The following is a 23,531-nucleotide window of genomic DNA, read 5'->3' as shown; positions in this document are numbered from 1 at the left end:
TTTGATAATAAAAAATTGCATTTTCATAATAAGGCCAGAAAATTATATAGCAGCCCTCGTTGTCTTAGGGAATCCCTGGCGCTGTCGTTAATTTTGTCAACCTTCTTATCGTTATTGATAAGTTATCGATTAGGAAAGGCTGTAAACTACAGTATCTTCATAATTTCGTTTGGTGTCGCACAATTAGTCAGTCATTAGATTTATTGATCTAATTCATGATAGGAAAAAATTATATTTCAAGGGATTTGTTGGCAAAAGGTTTCGAAATTTTCTTTTATATACAAACGCTCAGCATAGTTGTTGTTTTTTAGCTCATTCACTCTTATATTTCCAAAATTTGTTTTTGCTTTTCAGTTTTTTCAGAATAATTGCCAAGAAGAAGTGGGCAAAGGTTGAACAACAATTTGTAACAAATCACCAAAACACGTTAACTATTAAAGTACTCATTTTCTTTACGAAAAGTAAATAGTAGTCCAAAAAGGTATTAGTAATACACAGTAATACCTCGATTTACGCCGTTATTGGTTCCGAAAAATTGCGACGTAAATCATATCGACGTAATCGAAATTCGTACGTTAAATAACAAACAAAGAACCAAATGGCAGGATTTTTTTGATAACAAGATGGATCAAGTTGTAGGCCACCGTAGAGCAAAGGCTAGTATGTCTGCCTAAGACGCTGAAAGCTTGGGTTCGAATCCTCCTAATATTGGTGACATTTATGGGGTACTATGCCATGTAAAAGCCTTGGCACATTGCAAATTTGCAGTTGGATTGACTCAGAATTTTTTCTGTATCCGCCTGTCTGGCTCTCCGTTCGTCTGTCTATCTGTCCATGTTAATTGGTGTTCAAAGTACGGTTCGCTATTTTCGACCGATTATCTTCAAATATGGCAAGACAATTGAAATACATAGCAAATGTTGAGCGCTGCTGGTGCACTAAATTAACTGGGGAATTCATAGGACAATATCCCACTTGAATGCGCTTCCATTGTGTTTGCAATTCAGGGAATTTATAAGCAAAAATGGACAATAGAAAATCACTACCACTCCTATGTCCATACAGGAATGCAACTATGTATGCGCATAAAGAAGCTCCTACTCACGCTAGAGCACCAAAATTGCGATAGTTTCAGCCCTATGGATTTTCCATCGGAATAACCCATTGTATACATTCATTGTATTGTTCTCTTGTACAATTACTAAGGTTAGGTTGCGTGGGTTGCCCACCATAGGTGAGTTCACTCGGAGGACAGTTTGGCCCATTGTGGAACCCTAGAAAGAAAGAGAAGAGTAAGAAAATGTGAGACCTCGGCTAGAGCTTATACACGAATAAAAGAAAATCAAAAGGAATGGTGAACACGAGCGGAGGATGAAGAACGCCCATCCCCTCGCAAAAACTGATGTACCTACGACGGAGCTTGCGGCACCATCCTGTTCCGTCAAAACAAATCTTAGGAGACCTACCAGAGGTACGTTCGCAAGTTCACCTAGATCAGAGAAGAAACGGCTCCCAGAAAGGGAGCCTACGTCCTTGCAGACCCCGACATGAACACAGCAAGTGCTCGACAGTCTCCTTCTCATGCTCATGGAGGCAACTCATGCAGCCCACAGCCCTGCGGCCTATGGCACAGTGCACGGTTATGATCCCTGTTAAGGTACTCATCGAACGCCGGATACTCTCTCATCCTCCTCCGGTCGATGAAAGGCTAGAGCGTCTTTGCAGCAGGCAACCATCCACTGGTCCCATTTTGCCACTATGCCGCTCTGGCCTTCTCCTCAACTGTGTTCAGTAGCTCGACAAATGGGACGTAGGCAAGACCAGTGGCTGGTCCGCCCGGTGCAGACGAACCCCTCGTGGAACACTCGTCCGCTCTTTCATTTTATGGAATCTTCTCATGTCCAGGAACCCATGTCAGCGTCACATTGTTGACCCGGGGTCTATCCAGGGATTTTAAACAATCCTCAACGCATCTCGACCCCAAGGCCTTGAGCACAGCCATACTGTCCACATAAATCCTGACTTTTGAGGGCGGTAAATACCTCACCAGAATATTTCTAGCGACTACAGTAATGGCATAGACCACCGTAAGAAAGACCGTACACTCGTCCGTCAGTCTCAGAGACATTCCGATATTGAATGCGTCAGAGTAGACCCCCAATTCAGTTCCTGACTCCATCTTGGAGCCATAGGTGTAGATCGATGTCTCATTCTCCTCAAGTACAGCATACGCCCTCCCTTTACCCCTCCCAGGAAAACGTATCGCGAATGCCTTCATCCCAGTCGGCACTGGTGCCAAGTAGTCGTAGATCCACCTCATTCTACCCTCCGCATCCATAACACCCAGAATCGAACTGTGGCCGATATCATCCCCCTTCAACACGCCGAGCTTCCTCAGCCTAACCGTTTTGAATACAGGCCTCAATGGGCTGCATATTCAGCACCGCCTCCAGGCCTACCTGCGTTGCGGATCCCAGTGCCCCTGTGACCCCGACACAGGCTAGTCTCTGGACCTTCTCGAACTCCCTCGTACATGTCCTCTTCTCTACGGCCTTCCACCATACCAGTGCTCCATAGGTCAGTACTAATCTCACGACGGCCGTATACATCCAATAAACCAGCTTGACATCCTCCGGCAGGAGTAAAAAACGCACAGTGCCTTATGGCTTTGTTTCTCTTCCAGGTACTTGGCCTCCTTCGATAGCCGCAAAGTGACCCCGTCCAAGGAGGGAGTCTGAACATTCTACCAAACATCCTCCGGTAGGAGTAAAAAACGCACAGTGCCTTATGGCTTCGTTCCTCTTCCAGGTACTTGGCCTCCTTTGATAGCCGCAAACTGACCCCGTCTAAGGAGGGAGTCTGAACTCCGGTATCTTGTATCTACCCGAGAAGAGCACCAGCTTCATGTTCCTTGGGTTGGCCCTTAACCTATTCCTATTAGCCGATCGCGACAATCTTCTCAGTGAACCTTCCATGATCTCGCTGATCGTCGACAGATATCTTCCTCGGACCAGCAGCACGTTGTCGTTCGCATAACCGATTATCCTCGTACCATCCCCACCGAGATCCAACAGGATATCATTAATCACGAGGTTCCATAGAATCGGCGTGGGGCGTTCCTCTGTTCACTTGCCTTCTGACTACACTATCTCCCCGGTTCGCATTAATAATCCTGCCATAAAGCGTATTATTGGTCCACTGGAAAATTTTGGGGTTAGTCCCCGTGCGGTCCTCGTCTCCAATCGATCCTATCTCCACATTATTGAAGGCCCCCTGAATATCCAAGAAGGCAAGCAAAGTTTACTCCTTCTGTCGGAGAGACTTTTCGACCTCCTGTACCACCTCGTGAAGGGCCATCTTCACTGACCTACGTTTGAGGTATGCTTGTTGTGCCCAACTGAAGATAGTCCCCCTTTCATCTTCAGGTCAATCAATCTTTCCAGTGTTTTCAGCAAAAACGATGACAGACTAATAGGCCAATAATTCTTCGTCGTACGGTGGCTTATTCTACCCGCCTTGGGGATAAAGACCACCTTGACCTCCCTCGATGCCCTTGGTACGTAGGACCAGGCTTGCTCGGGAAATACGCTCAAGCCAGGGAAGGGTGACTCCTCTGCAGCAGTGCCGGGCAGAGCTCACTTATGCAATATCGGTGCGGCAAGTGATAGCATGTGTAGGGCAAGTGGGGAAAATGATGAGACGTTAGAGCATTTTCTATGTCATTGCACGGCTTTCGCGGCTAACAGACACCAGCACTTATGTGGGAACACAATACCAGACATGAACCAACTTCGGACCATGGTATGGAAAACAATAAGGGATTTTGTCTTTCAAGTTTTTTCCACATTCACTCAAAAATCATTTTCATATTTCATATTTCATATTTCTCATTTTTAATTATTTTTCTTTTATTTCTATTTCTTTCGAGACGAACTTAATGACCGAAGAATTATTTTTTTTGCAATGGAAAAGTACAGCCAGAAGAAACCGCAACACCAACCATAGAGTGACGCTTTTCGATTCTTTTCATCGGACACTTATAGTTGTAAAGGCTTCAAGGGCCACAAGTTGGTAGGTTTTACTTCTATGTGTTATAGTGGTAGATTTGTTGTCCAGGCAACTACATAACTCCCATGGTATATACATGTCTCTGTGGATTTTTCGAAAGTTGTGTCAATGGCTTCGAACGCTAGAAAATGACAGCGGCTCTAGCTGTTGTTCTCAGTATCCAGGTTTGAATCCCGGCCTGGTTCCACCGAAATTTGTCTTTCAAGTTTTTTGTCCTTGAAGGCGAAGATGATTTTTTATTTCATAATTCTAAATTTTATTTTTCTTTCGAGGTGAGCCTAAAGTCTATAGGATTTTTTTTTGCAATGGAAAAGTAAAACCAGAAGATACCACAACACTAGCCATAGTGTAAAGCGTTTCGATTCTCGGTGGAAATCTAATCGAACACTCTTAGGTGTGAAGGCTTCAGGGGCCGTTAGTTAGTAGGTTGTAGTTTTATCGAATTCATTGTGAAAACACCTATATGATATAGGTACTACACTACACGATCAGGAAGCTCATCTCGAGAGAGAAATAAATACGAGAAAAATAAGGGATTTTGTTAGCAGGACAGAATTTCTCACTTAGATATTCATTTTCGAGGTTACTTTTTGGTATTTAGAGCGCACAACAAGCCGATTACTGGCTTAGATATATGTCCATAGTGGCATGGGCGGATAAACATTCGCACTTTCTCTTCAACCGGTTAGGTTAGGTAATCTTTCCTAATGTATTGTGTATTAGTCGGTATTGTAGATGGGATGATTCAGCCCATGTTAAGGTATAACTCCCATATAAACCGTATCTCATGATTTGACTTCTTCAGCGCTTAGATAACTAATTTTTACTGATAGAGCGAATTTTACTGATTACTGGCATTAGATTAAGTTAAGGTTAAGTTTTGACATAAACGACCCCTTAAGTGAGTCGAGTGATGGTTAAAATGTTTCACAAGAATATTGCTCGCAATCTTGTCAGTAATATTGCTGAATACATAATACCCCTTAATTGCAAGTTCTACGAGTAATCGTAAACCGATAATTCAGAATATTTTATGTACGTACTGGGACGCCACTGTAGCGCAGAGGTTAGCATGTCCGCCATTGACGCTGAACGCTTGGGTTCGAATCCTGGCGAGAACATCCGAAAAAAAGTTCAGCGGTGGTTTCCCCTGTTAATGCTGGCAACATTTGTGAGCTACTTTGCCATGTAAAAACTTCTCTCCAAAGAGGTGTCGCATGTTCGGCACGCCGTTCGGTCTCGGCTATAAAAAGAAGGCATCTGAGCTTAACCTTGAATCGAACTGCACTCATTGATATGTGAGAAGTTTGCCCCTGTTCCTTAGCGGAATGTTCATTGGCAAAATTTGCCATTTTTATTGGGACGTGAAATAGAACACCTCACGCTTAAATTTGTAAAGATCGGAGCAAAACTGTGGCTTCTACTGCCTTAAAAGGTACGGTTGGATCAATGATATATGCGGGAGCTATATCTAAATTTTATCCGATTTTTATGAAATTTTGCGCAATATTGGGACCTCAAATAAAACATCGCAGGCAAAATTTTGTAAAGATCGGAAAAAAAATCTATGTCTTCTATACCCTTAAAAGCCATATCGGATAAAAGATATATATGATAAAAGATATATCTTAATCTGATCCGATTTTTATGAAATTTTGCACATGTAGTGGGACATGAAACAAAACGTCTTGTGCTAAGTTTTGTAAAGATCGGACCAAATAAGTGGCTACTACGACTTATATAAGCCATATCGGATGAAAGATATGTATGGGAGCTATATCTAAATCTGAACCGATTTTTATGAAGTTTTGCACAGGTAATTTGAGGTCCAATAAAGCATATCGTTCTAAATTTTGTAAAGATCGCAACAAAATTGTGGCTATATGGGAGCTATCTCAATTTTCCAAATCAACAGCGTTCATCCTTGAACCAAAAATGGATTTGTGCAAAATTTCATGCCAATCGGATAACAAATGCGACCTGTATCTTGATAACAAGAATACATGGGCAGACAGACAGACGGACATAGCTAAATCGAATCAGGAAGTGATTCTTAGCCAATCGGTATACTTATCAACTTATCTCTGTCTAAGCGTTGCAAACAAATGCACAAAGTTATGTTCTTGTTGTTGTTGTAGCAGTGTTTTGTGTTTTATCTTTCGTCTGCTTGATTCTGTTGAGTGTCCAGATTCAGGAACTCTGCGACTAAGATGGGGTGCGTCCAGAAGGATCTTGGTCTGAGGCGAGTGGGTCTGGCTGGGCAGTTAAACAGGTGACGTGTATCGTGTGGTCCCTGGTAACAATCGGGACATACATCCAGTACGTTGGCACCTATCCTTGCTCTGTAGGAATTGAGGCGCCTGCATCTGCCTGATCGTAATTGTGTCAGAACTACTCTGGTTTGCCGGGAGGGAGGTCAATTTCATCATGTGCAATGGGAGGCGGTCGTTCTCCAAGGACACATTTACCCGATAGCTATTCACCGCATCTTCTACCGTATCTGCATTAATGTTGTCTAGGCCCGCTTGATACGCCGCTTGATTTATTGTAGAAGTTCTTTCTGGTAGCGCTGGACCTCAGGCTCTAGGTCATGTAGATCTATCTTAAGGCTTCTGGGCGGTGAACACCTATCCTTAAGATGATGATTTGGGTGGTCTCTGCGATAACAGCCCAGAAGGTATTGCTTTGACAGCATGTACATAGTTATGTCTTCGTGCGGGTAGGATCTTTGTCTCCTGATGGAGGTGGTCCACGTGAGAACTGAGGAGAAAGCCCGTCGCAGTTCAAAGGGCGGCATTCCGACAGAACTGTATATTATTCCACTGCGTGTCACAAAGCTGACGGGACCACACTGGCGCTGCATAACTTACCACAGACCGGCCAATTGCTTTGTACGTTGTCAACAAGATTTCTTTGTCAGCACCCCAAGTGATGCCGGCAAGTGACTTGAGGATCATGAGTTTACTTTTGACTTTTTCACAAATTGCTGTGGCATGTGGGGAGAATATGTAAGAGCTGTCTTATGGACACCAAGTATTTTGGGGCACTTGATGATCGGAATTATCACTCCGTTGACTATCACCTTCAGCTCTCTACGCACCTCATGCGTGTATGTAGTAAACAATTTGGCTGAAGATTTGTGGCAGATATCCTTAGATCTCTTGCAATGAAATAAGAGGCAAGTTCGTTGAGGTAGATGTTTAACTTATCGCAGAAGTCATCAATGGGTGGGGGCCATGATTGTGCAATTGTCCACACATGATACGATCTCTATGCCGTCTGGAGGCGGTGGAATGGAGGATGAGTAGAGGTTAAATAGTGTCGGATATCACCCCGCCTTGGGAAACTTCCTTTTTTACTCGACGGTGTTTCGATTTCTTATCGCTAAATTCCACAAATGACTGGCGACCACACAGATAAATCGCAACCCAGCGTTTCAGGTCTGGTTGGAGGTACGTATTGGCGATGTCCTCAAAGAGTTTGGCATGGCTAACCGTGTCGAATGCCTTCGATAGGTCGATAGCACATGGCCTGGGCTGATTGAAGCCACGGCAAATGTATGCGGTGATGGCATGCGGAGCAGTTTTTGTGCTATGCAGTCTTCGAAATCCATGCTGATGCTCGGAAGATCTCCAGTGAGACTCGGGAGTAGTAGTCCCTCAAGCGTCTTGGCTACTGGTGAAAGTAGGAAGATCGGTCTGTACGACTCCCCCTTACTCGGATCCTTTCCAGGCTTCAGTAGCGGGATCACTCTGCTCATTTTCCAGACATCGGGTACTATAAGAGTGTTCAAAGACAGGTTGAGGACAGTCGTAAGGTACTCGACTCCAGGCTGATCCAGATTCTTCAGCATTAGTGTAGAAATTCTGTCGGGGTCCAACGCCTTGGTTTAATTGGCGCCACAGATGACATTCGTTACTTCGCCCTCAGTAAATTGTGATGGCTGTCCATCGGTTCGGAGACCACAGATACGACGAATGGCTCTCCTCCTTGCCCTGTCAATCATGGGATGCATAATAAATTGACGGTTGAACAACCTAGCGCATCTCTTAGGACCAGTCACAGTTACATCGCCAAAAGTGACTGAGGTCTTGTCGTCCCGTTTACCGGGGTTCGAGAGTGACTTAACAGTAGACCACAGCTTGCCAGAACCGGTACCTAAGTTACATTGCTCCAAGTGTTCCAGCCACAAATTCCGCTTATGTTCGTTGACTATCCTGTTAATTTCCAGATTCAGCTCACTGATTCTAGAGTTAGTGAGATCCGTGCAGCGAATCCCATCACGCTCGTCTGCGAGTACCACTGCACATTAGAGGGGGTGTCAGTTCACTGAAGCGACATTAATGTATTCTCTGAAGCCTATCCGATCGGCTTTATTCTGAATGATAAACGTCCGGCGCTCAGAGGTTGTTGAGTGGTGTGGTCGGTCGATGGTGAGTGGTCTGATAAGTCACTCAAAATCAGGAGATGCAATGGAAATGTCTGGCATCATCATTCACCGTGTGAAACGTGAAAGCCATCAATCTGCTCTGCCAAAGCTATGCCTCTTTGGTCGTTAGCTGGGAGAGAATGCCATGAAATGTGATGCGCATTCAAGTCTGCTAGAATAAATCGATTCTGGCCAGACAGTAGACCACTTATTTTGGGCTTGTAAGCCTGTCCGTTAATTAGGACACAGCAATCAACCTGCGGTATGTACACGTTGTATAGCTCTATCTCGGCAGTACCGGACCTGACTGTTATCCCCGTGCACTCCATGGAGGGGTCACTAGCGCCAGGCGCAGGCGAGATGGGTCCATACTGCATGTAAAGGAGTATCACGAAGGTCAATCCCCCACCTCCATTCCTTTAACGATCCTTCGTAGTACATGGTATCAGCTTTGTCTCCTGGATCGCTGCAACCAATATGTTCTTCCAACTCATAGAATCCACAATCTCGTCAATCTTGCCACGGATTCCGTTGCAATTCCATTGCAAAAATGATGCACTTACCGTACTGGCCTGGCAATATTGGGACTGGGATGCTGCTATTGCTAATAATGCCGCACGGGAGAGGTTGGGTGGGGCGTCACATAGTCCGACGACGAGGACGCTTGTGACCCACTGCTGTCTATGTTCACAGCACTTTGCAACATATTCAGTGTGACTATACTCCCGTAGTGATGTAAGGCCAGAAAAGATCGGAAATGTACCAAATGCATGCACCGGTTACATCTCACCAACCGATAATGGGGCCGATTCTGGCAAAACGAACGGAACTAGGGTCCGGGGTTCTTTTCAATCCCGGCACGGACCAGAAGTATATGAAAAAGGCACTTCAGGATGTGCCTCTCCCATGATCATAATACGGCGAAATATGCATAGTTTATCCCCCCTTAGCAGCTTTATCGAAATATGGTCCGATTTGGACCATATTCGACACGTATTTTGAGTGGTCTAATAAGTACAACTTTTTGTTCAATTTTGCAGAACAAAATATCGGTCTTTATGCCGATATGAACCATATACGACATGGATGTCGAAATTTTTCGGTGAAATCGGACAATAAATGCGCCTTTTATGGGGCCAAAAACCTTAATCGAGAGATCGGTCTATATGGTAGTTATATCCAAATCTGGACCGATCTGGGCCAAATTGCAGAAAGATGTCGAAAGGCCTAACACAACTGACTGTCCCAAATTTCGGCGACATGGGATAATAAATGCGCATTTATGGGCCCAAGACCTTAAATCGAGAGATCGGTCTATATGGCAGCTATATCCAAATCTGGACCGACCTGACCCAAACGGAAGAAGGATGTCGACTGGCCTAACATAACTCACTGTCCTAAATCGGCAGATCGGTCTATATGGGGGCTATATCAAGATATAGTCCGATGTAGCCCATCTTCGAACTTAACCTGTTTATGGAAAAAAAAGAATCTGTGCAAAGTTTTAAAGACTATAGCGTGATTTCAACAGACAGACGGACGGACATGGCTAGATCGTCTTAGATTTTTACGCTGATCAAGAATAGATATACTTTATAGGGTCGCAAATAAATATTTTGATGTGTTGCAAACTGAATAACAAAATGAATACACCCCCATCTTTCGGTGGTGGGTATAAAAAGTAAAAGGGTATAAAAAGGACGAACACGTACACTGAACACGCAGCCCTTGCCGATGAAGGTTTCCATCAGGTCAATCCGCTACGTACAACCGGTTGCCTGTACCACAGAAGTGGTGTAGTTTATAAATACTGAAAAACCTAAGGCAAAACATGTTTAACCACTCAGTTTAACAGATCAAAAGTGTTGGACTTATTTCTACCCTTTTTCGCCGTTTGGACCACTGTGTGCCACCAATTTCTAATAGTGTTCAAAAGAATACAAAACTACACGTTCAACTGTTAGGTTCTACAGAAAATGTATCTACAAATCTTCTATCACTAGAATTCATAAAAATCATACAACTGGTCTAGAATGAGATACCAACGCAGTGCTATCTTCGATCGCCTTTAATTTTATTACCCTCCTAAGTACACAGCCAGCGCACGTGCCGCGCCCCATGCAACGCGCACGCGTCTTGTGGCACAAATGTAAAAGGGCAATCGTACATATAGACTTAAAACCTCACACAGATGCCACGAAATTAGCATAGCAGCGTTTCAGTGTTCAAAGTACATTTGGGTGTGTACAAATAGCCTGCTTGGTCTGGTATTGAATTAATTCCAAAAGGTATTAAAAATAATGTGAATATTATAATTCAAGCTGGTATTGGCAAAGTACCGTCTTTTTTTTATCCGTGTACAGTATTTAGCATCTAAAACTCGTTCCACTTGAAAAGTACTAAGCATATTTGCAAAACTATCACAGACAAGAGCGGATTTTCAGATATGAGAATTGAAGCAAACAAAAAGACGAAAAGTAATCATCATATCAATTAAACTCTTAACTTTACAAAGATCTCTAGTACTCTACTTTTTGGTTGATAAGCTTCTAAAAACATTGTATTAAACAGTAACTGCCACAATAAAAGGGGCAAAAGATAGAATAGAGCCATTAGTAGTTTTTTAACTAAAATGAAGGTCCTACTTACCTTCTTCACTTTAAGTGTGGTGGAGTTTGCGAGCGCATCTTTGCCACATCTGGATGGATGTCGTATTGTTGGTGGATATGAGGCTGACATCAAGGATATTCCATTTCAAGTGTCCCTTCAAGCTTCATTTCACTTCTGTGGTGGTTCTCTGATTGCAAAACGTTTCGTTTTGACTGCCGCCCATTGCATCAATGGCCACCAGGAATATGAACCAATCTTCGGGGTACGAATTGGTTCATCTATGTCTGACAGGGGAGGATTGATGGCTAAGGTTCTACGCATACATCGACATGAGAAGTTCAATTTTAATACTCTCGATTATGATTTTGCCATATTGGAATTGAAGGATTATGACTTGAAGGATTTGTCCTTTGAAATGCAATACGCCAAATTACCCACTCGCAATCAGGTACCTGATGGCACAATGTTAACAGCCTCTGGATGGGGTAGTACAACAAATCCTGATGATGACACACGTATTTTAAGAGCCGTGCATGTGCCCAAAGTTAATGAGAATATTTGTGAGATCGTCTATAAGAGCCGCATTACAGATCGCATGTTGTGTGCTGGTTTGGTTAGAGGAGGCAAGGATTCATGTCAAGGCGATTCAGGTGGTCCCTTGGTTCGCAATCGCACTTTAGTGGGTGTTGTTTCTTGGGGTGTAGGCTGTGCTCAACCCCATTATCCAGGTGTGTATGCTCGTGTTTCTACGGTGCTGCCTTGGATTGCTGAGAAGACCGGCCTCAATCTGTAACAATAAATGATAAAAAATTGAAGTTAAATATAAAAAAATATAATGTTGGAAAATTTTTTTGTCAGTGGCAGCATTCATATGCCGGAAATAATCCTGAATCGATCAAATGTCGACCATTGCAAAAAGGATAACACTATGCCCATAGCCGCTGCTGAACCAAAATGAAAGTTCCCATAAACTTATTGCAGTGGTCACAGCAATTGGTCTAAACACTATGACCGATGGTGTTAAATCTTACTGTCATCCTGACTGCGGTTGTGATGCACAGGCAAACCATGCCGTGATTCACTTATTACTAGACGACTGAAGTATGTGTCCCAGATGTATGAGCATCCGGTGCACTGATGTGGATGAAGACGAAGGGGTAAACGTGACACAATACATTGCACCTCTCCGATCAACATTTGTGGATTTATTTCCAATTTTTTCATAATTTGAACCACTGTGCGGCGTGCCGAAACAATACAATAGCGTGATGAGTTTTCGGTCGGGCTAGACAGGCGGACAATGGCTCTTGTGTCTGAGGGTCAATGGGTAAAACACCGAAGGTAGTGAATTCGAAGACGTGATTAACTCACGACCCACTGTGGGAGAAAATTGAAAAAATCTAGTAAAAAACAAGTAAAAGCACACTAAGTTCGGCCGGGCCGACCCTTGGGAACCCACCACCATGGATTCTGCTAAAATATGCGAGTTATATCTAGTTATAGACCGTATTGGACCGTACTTGGCGATTTGTTGACAGTCATTACGGAACACTAGAAGCAAAATTTCAGCTTGTAAGGGTTCAAGAAGTCAAATCGGGAGATCCGTTTATATGGGAGCTATTTCCAAATCTGAACCGATATGGCCCATTTGCAATCCTCAACGACCTACATCAATATTAAGTATCTGTGCAAAATTTCAAGCGGTTTGCGAGGCTTCCGGATGCTCAAGAAGTCAAATCGGGAGATCGGTTTATATGGGAGCTATTTCCATTCTAGATTGGATAAGGTTAAAGTGACCACACATAATTCGTTGCCCTTCGGGCCTGGTCCTAAAGACTTAGCTTACAGATTCCAGTTCCCCAAGAAAGTGTTAGGTAATTCCTAGTCTCGCAAGCTTATCCTCTCTACAATTCCCTGGGATATCTCGATATCCTAGCACCCAGAACAGGTGATTTTTGAACTATTTCGTCATTTTGTTGAGAGATTTGCAACAGTCGAAAGCGGTTTTTGAATTCAGAAATGCGTTATCCCGGGATTTAATGGCTGTCTGAAAAGAAATTTATGCCAATCGTAGTTATGACATTGTATCTTGGCCATTCCAAGACTTCTTTAATTACAAGGATATTCGCTTGATACACACTCATTGGACGGATAACCTTCTCGATATGACCAATCCAAGTTCTCCAGAGTACACCTCTGGTCGTCTAGTTCGAAACCATCCGTATAGAAGTCTAAATAACTTTTATTGTCAGGGATATTTTAGTTATACTCGGTTCTATCAGGAATAGTGGTATAATACCTTTTATCAAAGTGTTGCTGAGGAAATGTGTAATCTGCACTGCCTGGATCATCGGACATTGTATCAAGGATAACACAGTGTGCTTAGGCGCCGTAAAACCAAAGAAAAAGCTCCCTTAGCCTAACGGTAGTGATCGCAGCAATTTGTCTAGCCATAATATCCAGAGGCATTACAAGTGGCATTAAATTCAGTGCGTTAGATGGCATAGTCCTCAGGGCGGCGGTGTTGCAAAAACAACCTATTCCTGGGATCCGGCTGAGTATTGAAGTGCAGTTCACCAGACCACAACACCATATAGCATTATAGGTCTGATAACTGCAGTATATACCTAGTGCATAACAAGCGGTTGTAACTCCAAACTTTTGCCAATAGCTCTCTTGCTTGCTCTCTCTCCAAACCTTTTTTATCTTTGCATGCCTATAATTTACCTAGGCCATCGGTCTTTCCCAGTAAACCCATAGAAGGTGCATCGCTCTCAGGCTTGGTGCAAATGATCCTAAGACTCTCACTAATAGAGGGGGATTCCTTAAATTCGGCTCCCTAATTTCGCTGCACAGGCTACCCCAAAGACCACACGTCTAGATTCGGAAACTGCATCGCAGTCAGGCAAAAGGCTGCGGTTAACTGGAGGGCATCCCATGCCTAAGAGAACTAGGGCGAACTAAAGTGAGACGGGTCCAAGAACTATTGCTAATGTCCCTAGGGATAGTTTGGTGATGGCAGTTGTCGACAAGGGAGAAGAAAAGGGCTGAATATCTAGGAATAATTCGAGTGGGATAATCAATGGATTGTCATCAGTATACTCCGATGTCCTTGCGGAATTTCCTGGGTCTGCTCCAGTTTGTGACGATGCAGGCTGTTATCGGGGCCGATACAGACTAATTGCCTTCGGGGATCAACGCTCAATTGAAATGTATCGTTGTGCGCAAAAAAAAGATTGGTGAAATCTGACCAGGTGCAGCACAAGATTAAGTCAAGAAGGAAGACATTCCTGTGGCTGATGTTGACCAGAGACATGCAGTATTCGTACTAAACTCCGGCTGTCTCGCAGACGTCAAAAACGCTAAAGGAGTTGTATCCTACGGATTCAAGTTGAAACTGAAGGTCTATACAAGCTGTGGAGTTGGGGAATCAGGAGACGGCTTAAAAGTTGTTGCTGAACATTTGTCTGAGGAACTATCGACCACATCGCTAAGGCCTGGCAGACTGCAGAAGAAAAAAACCCTGCCACAATCGAGACAGACGGGAAAGGCATCGAAACGGGACCCAACAAGCCCTTGTGTGTGGGTCATCTGCTTGGACTGTGCTCAAGGTGTTCTCCAGCGGAGAAGGACGGAACTCAAAAATTACTTCGACAGCAGCAGCTATTGAAGCATCTAAGGTGGAATCGTCCACACCGCAAGTGTCCAGTATCCTGAGGAAGAGTGGTACGACAGCTTTCTCACCTGCCTCTGAATGCGTACGGAAGCTCATCATGACAAGATCTAACGAATCTTGTCAGGATGAACTCCTGGTGGAATCAGAAGACGTGGCATACACAACAGTGGTGGAAGTTCTGATTCCTGACTATGATCCGGTTCCTACAGATAAATCTCCACCATTGTAAGGCCGCTTCGGCGGCACTTAAGGTCCTCCTGGTGGTGGGGGTATTTGAAGTTGCTGGTTGAAGCCGTTTCTGCAGGTAAGAAGAGCCTCATTGTAGGAAGTGATGCTAATGCACATCACCAGATATGGGTAAGTTCGGATGTCAACGTAAGGAACGGGCTGCTTATCGAATATATTATAAGTTGCAATCTGGCGATTTGTAATAAAGGGGATAAACGCGGAAGATCATTGCTCCCTCTCTATATTTGGTCTGCCCAAATATGCGATTCAAAGTATGAGAGCAGTGCAAATACAAAGTGGAGAGTTAGTTTCGAGCTCACATCGGCTTATTCGAATTGCAGACTGGCTGCTGGCCGATGATCGGAACCAGAAGAAAAAGAAGGCGGAGTTTAGTTAGGGCAGCCCTTAAGAACAGGTTCTCATAGAGAATAGTCGGATGGCGAAATTGGCTCGAAATTGGAACAAAAGTGATCCAATTTCGCCTTCCGACTATTCTCAACGAGAACCTGTTGTTGCAGGCTGCCGTAACTGAACTCCCACTTCTTCTTCAGCTGGTTCCGATCATCGGTCAGCAGCCAGTCTGCAATTCGAATAACCCGGTGTGAGCGTGAAACGAACTCTCCAGTCGGTATTTGCACTGCTCTTACAATTTGAATCGCAGAGCATGGGCAGACCAAATATAGAGTGGGAACAATGATACAATTGGGGCTCGATCGACTCAGAATGTCAAGGCAATCAAGAATACTTTATGAGGTCGCAGATCAATTTGTAGCCGTTTTTCAAACGGACTCACTAGACGTGTATTCCTTATCCTTTGGTGGTGGCTATTAAAGGTTTCTCTCACTCTATTTTGTGTAGCAACTATGGTAAAACGTCCGACTTATGCCACTTAAATGGTATTATTTTTGCAAGACTATCACAGACAAGGCAGACAAAACAAATTTTAAGATATAGAAGCTGGCGTAAACAAGTTTTATTGCGTCCTCGAAAAAGATGAAACGTGCTTTCACCATATCAATTTCATTCTTAAGTTTACAACTATCTGTATTCCACCACTTTTAATTGATAGTGTAAAGCATGTTAAGCCATTGCATTAAACTTTAATTGCCACAGTGAAGAAAAACAGCACAACATCTCCGTATATAAGGGCAAAAGATGGAGTGTGGCCATTAGTAGTTATTTACCCAAAATGATGTTCCTACTTACCTTCTTAACGCTAAGTGTGGTGGGACTTTCGAGCGCATCTTTGGCCCGGCTGGATGGTCGTATTGTTGGTGGATTTGCAGTTGACATCAAGGATGTGCCATTTCAGGTGTCCCTTTTCAGCTCAAATCACTTCTGTGGTGGTTCTCTGATTGCCAAACGATTCGTCTTGACGGCCGCCCACTGCACATATGGTCACGATGAATTCGAACCACTATTCGCAGTACGAATTGGTTCTTCCGTTTCTGATAAGGGAGGACTGATGGTTAAGGTGGCGCGCGTACATCAACATGAGAAGTTCGATTGGAATACCATTGATTACGATTTTTCCATCTTGGAATTGGAGGACTATGACTTGAATGCCTTGTCATTTGAAATGCAATATGCCAAATTGCCCACCCGCAGCCAGGTACCTGATGGTACAGTTTTAACTGTCTCTGGATGGGGTGGTACAAAAAATCCTAGCGATGACATACGCATTTTGAGAGCAGTCCATGTACCCAAAGTCAACGAGAATGTTTGTGAGGAGGCCTATAAGGCACGTATCACAGATCGTATGTTGTGTGCCGGTTTGGTTGAAGGAGGCAAGGATTCTTGCCAAGGTGACTCAGGCGGTCCTTTGGTTCGTAATCGCACTTTAGTGGGTGTTGTGTCTTGGGGTTCTGGCTGTGCTCAACCCAATTATCCTGGGGTGTACGCTCGTGTCTCTTCTGTGTTGCCATGGATTGCTGAGAAGACCGGTCTTAGTCTATAATGATGAAATGATAAAATAAATCTTACATACATGTAAAAACTTTAAAAATTTTGTGTTTAAACAATTTTTGAATATTTTACGTGGGAAGAAAATTTAAAAAAATTATATGAAAAATTTCTACAGAAATTTTGATAAAATTTCAAATAGTCGTAGAAATGAAAACTTGATAGCATTTCTTATAGAAAAGAAATTTACACAAAATTTTTTAAGGAAAGGCAAATTTTGATACTTTCATGGGAAATAAAATTTTATGAAAATTTCCCGCAGGAAGGAAATTTTTAAAAATGGTTTAATGGCGTTGTAGGCTGCAGGGTTGCTAAGACCCTGTGGTCGAGGTTCTACGGAACGAGGACGTCGATTGTCCTCCAGCTAGAGAGGCGTGGCTTTGGGTTGTTGTGGTTGGGAGTCCTGACCTTCCACTGCTATGATCGGTCGATAGGCTCGGGAAGATTAGTATTTTTGCGGGGTCTGTGGGGAAGTGGAGGAGTTGAAGACGATGAAAAATATGCTATGCCAGTACCCAGCGATGGAAAGAAGGTTTTCGATCCCCGAGACTTTTTTGAATTCTGCTATGGTCTGGGATGGCTGAAAGGTCGGCCTTCAAGTCGGTACGACTTCTTTCCACCTCTGTGCCGGCTTTCGTTTCTTTTTCTCTCCTATTTCTTTTCTTTCTGGTTGCATAAATGGATGGGTAAATAAATGAATCTTTAGATGAATGCATGGGTAGGTTGATGAGTTGATAGATGTTTGGCAATATGGACGGATATATGGTTGAAGAGATAGATGGAAAGATGATTGGAAATATGGATGGATATATGATTGAAAATATAGATGAAATTATGGTTCGATAAATGGATGCATGGAGATGGATAGATATATAAATTAAAAGATTTTTGGATATAAAGCTAGCTTTTTGGTTATCTCACTGCCCTCGAATTTTGGATATCATATGTACTCTATTCCTGCAAACCTTTCATTATGTCTTTAACTGATGCAAAAGGCGACTGACTAGCTACTAAAATAAAATTGAATGTCCGATTCGTACTCAAAATACCTTTAAATTTAATTTCATATTGTAAAGATTAGGTTAGTTGAAAAGAGGGTGCATATAATAATCTAGCCCAAACCACTATGGATATACACCTTAGCCAGTAATCGGCTTAGTGCGCTCTGAATACTTAAAAGTAACCTCGAAAAAGAAAATCTGAGCCACTCTCCTAGGTTGTTTCATGTCTGGAATTGTGTCCCCACCTTAGCGCCGATGTCTGTTAGCTGCGAAAGCCGTGCAGCGACATAGGAAATGCTTTAACGTCTCATTTTCGTCCCCACTTGCCCTACACATACTATCACTTACCGCACCTATATTGCTTAAGTGAGCTCGTTGTCCTAAGTGTCCCGTTATGATACCGAAAGCTATTCTGACCTCCCTCTTACTTTCGTCGTCATCCTACCAACCGATTCGCTGCTCCATAGTGTTACATGTGCTTTCGTCGCCCATGACCTTAACCCGAAGTGTTTCGTTTTAACCAAGTTAATCGACGGCAGACCTCTGGCTTTCACTCCCAAACAGCCTGCTCTTTCGTTCCACCTTACTTCGCTATGGCCAGGCAACTAAACAATGTGACGTGTATCTCCTTCTTACACTCCAAGACTATTCGTGACCTTAGCGTCCTGGTTGTTATTGCCCTGATGGACGGTTTACTGTGCGTAAAGATGTTCACACTTCACGTTTTAGCGTAAACACCATACCACCTCACGCATGCCATGGGCGATAAAGGATCACCGCCTGCAGGACCTTTTTATTGCCAGGCAGATTAAAACACATCTCAGTCCCTGTGTTCTTAATGTAGACCCCAAGGCCCACTCTGGCCTCTAGCTGAGATCGATCCATGTACCATGATTGGTTATCTTGTCCTATACACCTGCAAAAGAAAGCTATTGGCAAAAGTTGGGGGCTTGAACCACGTGCCATGCAATGGGTATAAATTGTAGTTGTCAGATCTACAATAATATATGGTGTTGGGGTCTATTGGACGGCACTTCAAAAGTCCACCTACTGTTCAATACTTAGCCGAATCTAAAGGATGGCTTGTTTGTGCGTCACAGTCTCACTGAGGACAACACCATCAAATACACTGAATTAAATGCTGCACATAATGCCTTTGGACATTGAGGCTTGAAAAATTTCTGCAACCACTGCTGTGAGGCAAAGGGAGTTTTCCTTTTGTTTATGCGGCGCCTACGGGTATTGTGTTATCCTTCCAATTTTCCACGCAGTGTGGATTACATATTGGCATAAATATCATTCCAGGTAGCCGTTAAATCCTTGAAGAATGTAATTCTGAATTCAAAGACCGCCCTTGACTGTCACAGATCTATTCTGGGTGCTGGGACACAGTGATATCCTAGGGAATTGTTGAGCAGACAAACTTGCGAAACTAGAAACTACCTTACACATTCCAGGGGAACAATTTCGTGGATAGTTCGGCTTGAGGTCATGTACAATTATTAAAAATAGATATCGGTGTTTTTATACTCTACACCACCACTGTGGTGCAGCGTATTATAAGTTTGTGCATTTGTTTGCAACGATACGAAGGAGAAGAGCTAGACCCATTGATAAGTATACCGATGGACTCAGAATCACTTTCTGATTCGATTTAAGCATGTCCGTCTGTCCATCCATCCGTCTGTCGGTCTGTGAGTCCATGTATTCTTGTAATCAAAGTGCAGGTCAAATTTGTGGTCCAATCATCACGAAATTTTGCACATATCACTTTTTTTCACCCAAGAACGGACGCTCTCATATATATTTATCGCACAAAACTTGGCACGAATTATTTTGTTACCGCTTTCGAGATTTCATCAAAATCTGTTCAAATTTGGATGTAGCACCCATACATATTTATCGCCGGATTTACACTTATATGGCCGTAGTAACAACAATTTTCAAACGATCTGTTTGAAAGTCGGTTCAGAGTTAGATATAGCTCTCATATACATATATATTTATATATCGCCCGAATTTATAAATAAAGGGTAGGTCTAGGGTATTATATAGTTGGCCCCTCCCGACTTTTACCTTTTCTTACTGGTTTTTGGTTCGAATTCCTGATGTTGGGTCTCTTTTTAGTCGTCTAACTGTGCAGATATTCCCTAGGGTGCATCATATTTTCGCGTCATATTCTTCCTTAAATCTGCGGGCATGACATGTAAGCCAAGTTTTCGGGAGCAGGGCAACGAATCATAGATCGTCACAAAGGAGGGATTGTGAACATTCCAAAATTATGTGGCCTCATCTAGACTTGAAAAGGTCTACTGCTTTGCCGTCATTGGCTAGAACAGACGTCTCAGTCATTTTGTTCATCATGACAGGTCACAGTCTAATCGGAAAACATGCTGACAGACTGAAGGTTGACAGTAACGACTTTTGCAGAAGCTGTGAGGACATCGTAGAAGAAGAGACTACAGAACACCTTCTGTGTGAGTGTCCCGCACTAGCAGTCAGAAGGAGTTTCACTTTAGGTTCTCATTTCTTTCGCAAGTCATTGGGCTTTTTAAAGCGATCTGGATGGTACAACAGTAGGAACTAGAGGGCATCTTCCTTCTTATTCTAACAAATGCGTAAACGGATAGGCCCCTTGGGAAAATGGTTCAGTTACGTACAATAAATGAATAAATAGTCTTAAAATCTTAATTCGAATAAATCAAAAGCAGGCAATCACTGACAAAAGCCAACTGTAACAAATCAATTAAATAAAATGCAGTCGCTGCTCTTAAGGTGTTATAGTAAAGAAAATTAATTTGGATCTAGGTTGCCAAAGTACCAGAAAGTGAAAATTTTAAAAACAGGCCTAATACTTTTAGGCATCGCCAATATATTGGGTTGCCCAAAAAGTAATTGCGGATTTTTCATATAGTCGGCGTTGACAAATTTTTTCACAGCTTGTGACTCTGTAATTGCATTCTTTCTTCTGTCAGTTATCAGCTGTTACTTTTAGCTTGCTTTAGAAAAAAGTGTAAAAAAAGTATATTTGATTAAAGTTCATTCTAAGTTTTATTAAAAATGCATTTACTTTCTTTTAAAAAATCCGCAATTACTTTTTGGGCAACCATAAAAGGTATTGTATAATATAGGGAGTTTTATACAAAAAAAGGTAAACCTTTGGCCAACAAATGTATTGAAAATTCCTGATGTAATCTTTATACAAATATGCGCTGGTTATAAAAATATTTCTTAAGTTTTTCCCAAGTCGAACAATGTTTTTTGTGGATATACACGTTTACTTGAGAAAAGAAATCCAATAGATTATTATTGTTATTTTTAAAAGAAATATTTCTAAATAGTTTTGCTTTTCAAGACTTAATCATGGGTCTTAATTTACAACATCATGCACAAAAAAGCCAACAAACTTCAGAAGGCTGTAAAGCTCATAAATCTATTTTACTTTATCTCAAAAAGGTCAAGAACTGATTGGACGACGACATTAGAAACCTACCATAATTGAATTGGCTTAATAACCCACTTTGAGAAAGTACCTCAGATCTCTTGACAACCATCTGTTGCTGTTGCATACCCTTTAAGTGTGTGTTATCGAAAATCCCTTGGATTGCTGATAGCAATGAACTTGCTGCAGCACTCAAGGGTATGTATTTTGTGTTTTCTCTTTTGGTTAGCCTTGGCTGATATATGGATCGAAATTCCTATAAAAAGAGCAAGTCGCAAGTATTTGGCCAACATTAGTTTGTGGTTTGTTAAACGCAAGTGTTTGGATCATTGTAAACTATGAGGTTTTTCTTCGCTATTGCTGTCCTTTTTGTGGCTAGCTGCTCTGCTGCCAACCTACGTAGCAAGCCCCGTTTGGATGGTCGTATCGTAGGCGGCTATGAGACCGACATCAAGAAGGTTCCCTTCCAAGTGTCCCTGCAAGCAGGATGGCACTTCTGCGGAGGTTCCCTCATTGCCAAGCGCTTCGTTCTTACTGCTGCTCACTGCACTGATGGCGATCCAGAGTTCAATCCCAACTTCAAGGTACGCGTTGGCTCCTCCTATTCCGAAAAGGGGGGCTTGCTCCTCAAGGTTAATCGCATCCATCAACACCATCAATACAGTGCCAGTGTTGTGGACTATGATTTCTCCATTTTGGAATTGGAGGATTACGACACCAGTGCCTTGGGCTTTGAACTCCAGTATGCCAAATTGCCCACCGCCGATGATGTTGCCGATGGCACCCTTGTTACCGTTTCTGGCTGGGGTAATACCAAGAACCCCAACGAAAGTAGCGATGTCTTGAGAGCTGTCCAAGTCCCCAAAGTAAACCAAAAGGTATGCCAAGAGGCCTATACTAATTTCGGAGACGTTACCGATCGCATGATCTGTGCCGGCTATACTCAAGGTGGCAAGGACTCTTGCCAAGGTGATTCTGGTGGCCCAATGGCTCTTGATGGCACTCTCGTCGGTGTAGTGTCTTGGGGCTTTGGATGTGCTGAACCCAACTATCCCGGAGTCTACGCTCGCGTCGCATCCGTATTGCCCTGGATTGCTGAGAAGACTGGCCTTAGCTTGTAAATGGACAATGATTTTTGAAAAAAAAAAATAAAAATTAAACAACTGAGTATTTTCTGAAAATATAAAACCTTGGTGTCTTACTAAGATGTTTGTTTCGGTGACTTCAACTTACCCCAGATATCATGGGTCTCGAAAGAAAACGCCGTTGTTTATGTGCCTGTTTTAATGGTTTCTTCAATTGGTATGGATACATTCTGGGAGAACATTTTTGACCAGTGCTTGTTTCAGATGAATAACATTGGTAACATGTAGGGGATAGGATTTTGGACCTGGTGTTTAGCTCTATCGTGGACATTTCTTTATGTAGATGTTTGCCATTTGCGGAACCTGAGGATAGATACCATCCGACTTGGTCTGTTGCGGCGTGATATGATGAAAGATATTCCAGTAAAAAATACGGGATTTAGATTTGATTTTGACAGTGTCGGCTTTGATCTGCTGCGTTCAATTTTATTCGGCATTAGTTGGGTTTCTGATTGCGACTTGGATTTGTGAATATCGTCTTTTTATAATGTGCTGAATGATGCTTTCGAAATATCTGTTCCCACTGTGAAGCCTTATTCTGAAAGGAGACCAGCATGGTCTACCCCGTATCTAAAACGCTTACGTAATGTCAAAAGTAGATTTTTTAAGAAATTTAAAAAATGTAATACTTCATTGAATTATACCAATTATTCGAGAGCGAGGGCTCAGTACAACACTGAGAATATGAGATGTAATTCTGATTATGCTGTCAGGATGAGGAGTTATCTTCACAGTAGCGTTTATAAGTTCATGAATTCTAAGTGAAAGGTTCGGGAATTCCCTAGTTGCATGATGCTTGATTATAGGGAATCGTTTGAGGATTCGGAGATATGCGAAATGTTTGCAGACTTTTTCTTCCTGTTCCAAATATGCTTATGACATTATTAGGTTGAATTATTTCCAACGGATTATTCTTACTGACGATGAGGTGCTGAATGGTTTAAAATCATTAAAGAGTTCCAAGATATCA

General features: G+C 42.7%; 3 protein-coding genes across 3 annotated transcripts; all 3 read left to right on the top strand.

Annotated features, from left to right (window-relative positions):
• Positions 1–11,129: 11,129 nt before the first annotated feature.
• On the top strand, positions 11,130–11,900 carry LOC106091292 (trypsin 5G1). Its single transcript, XM_013257770.2, has one exon. The coding sequence runs from the start codon at positions 11,130–11,132 to the stop codon at positions 11,898–11,900; it is 771 nt and encodes a 256-aa protein (XP_013113224.2).
• Positions 11,901–16,188: 4,288 nt separating this feature from the next.
• LOC106091295 (trypsin 5G1) lies at positions 16,189–17,016 on the top strand. The gene has a single exon (XM_013257773.2). The coding sequence runs from the start codon at positions 16,201–16,203 to the stop codon at positions 16,966–16,968; it is 768 nt and encodes a 255-aa protein (XP_013113227.1). The 5' UTR covers positions 16,189–16,200; the 3' UTR covers positions 16,969–17,016.
• A 4,687-nt stretch (positions 17,017–21,703) lies between these two features.
• LOC131997785 (trypsin 5G1-like) lies at positions 21,704–22,604 on the top strand. Its single transcript, XM_059369390.1, has one exon. It carries the CDS (start codon positions 21,755–21,757, stop codon positions 22,535–22,537), a length of 783 nt encoding a protein of 260 aa, XP_059225373.1. The 5' UTR covers positions 21,704–21,754; the 3' UTR covers positions 22,538–22,604.
• Positions 22,605–23,531: the final 927 nt, after the last annotated feature.

This window comes from Stomoxys calcitrans, chromosome 5, assembly GCF_963082655.1.
Source record: "Stomoxys calcitrans chromosome 5, idStoCalc2.1, whole genome shotgun sequence".
Lineage (NCBI taxonomy): Eukaryota > Metazoa > Arthropoda > Insecta > Diptera > Muscidae > Stomoxys > Stomoxys calcitrans.
This window is presented reverse-complemented; position numbering and strand designations above follow the sequence as displayed.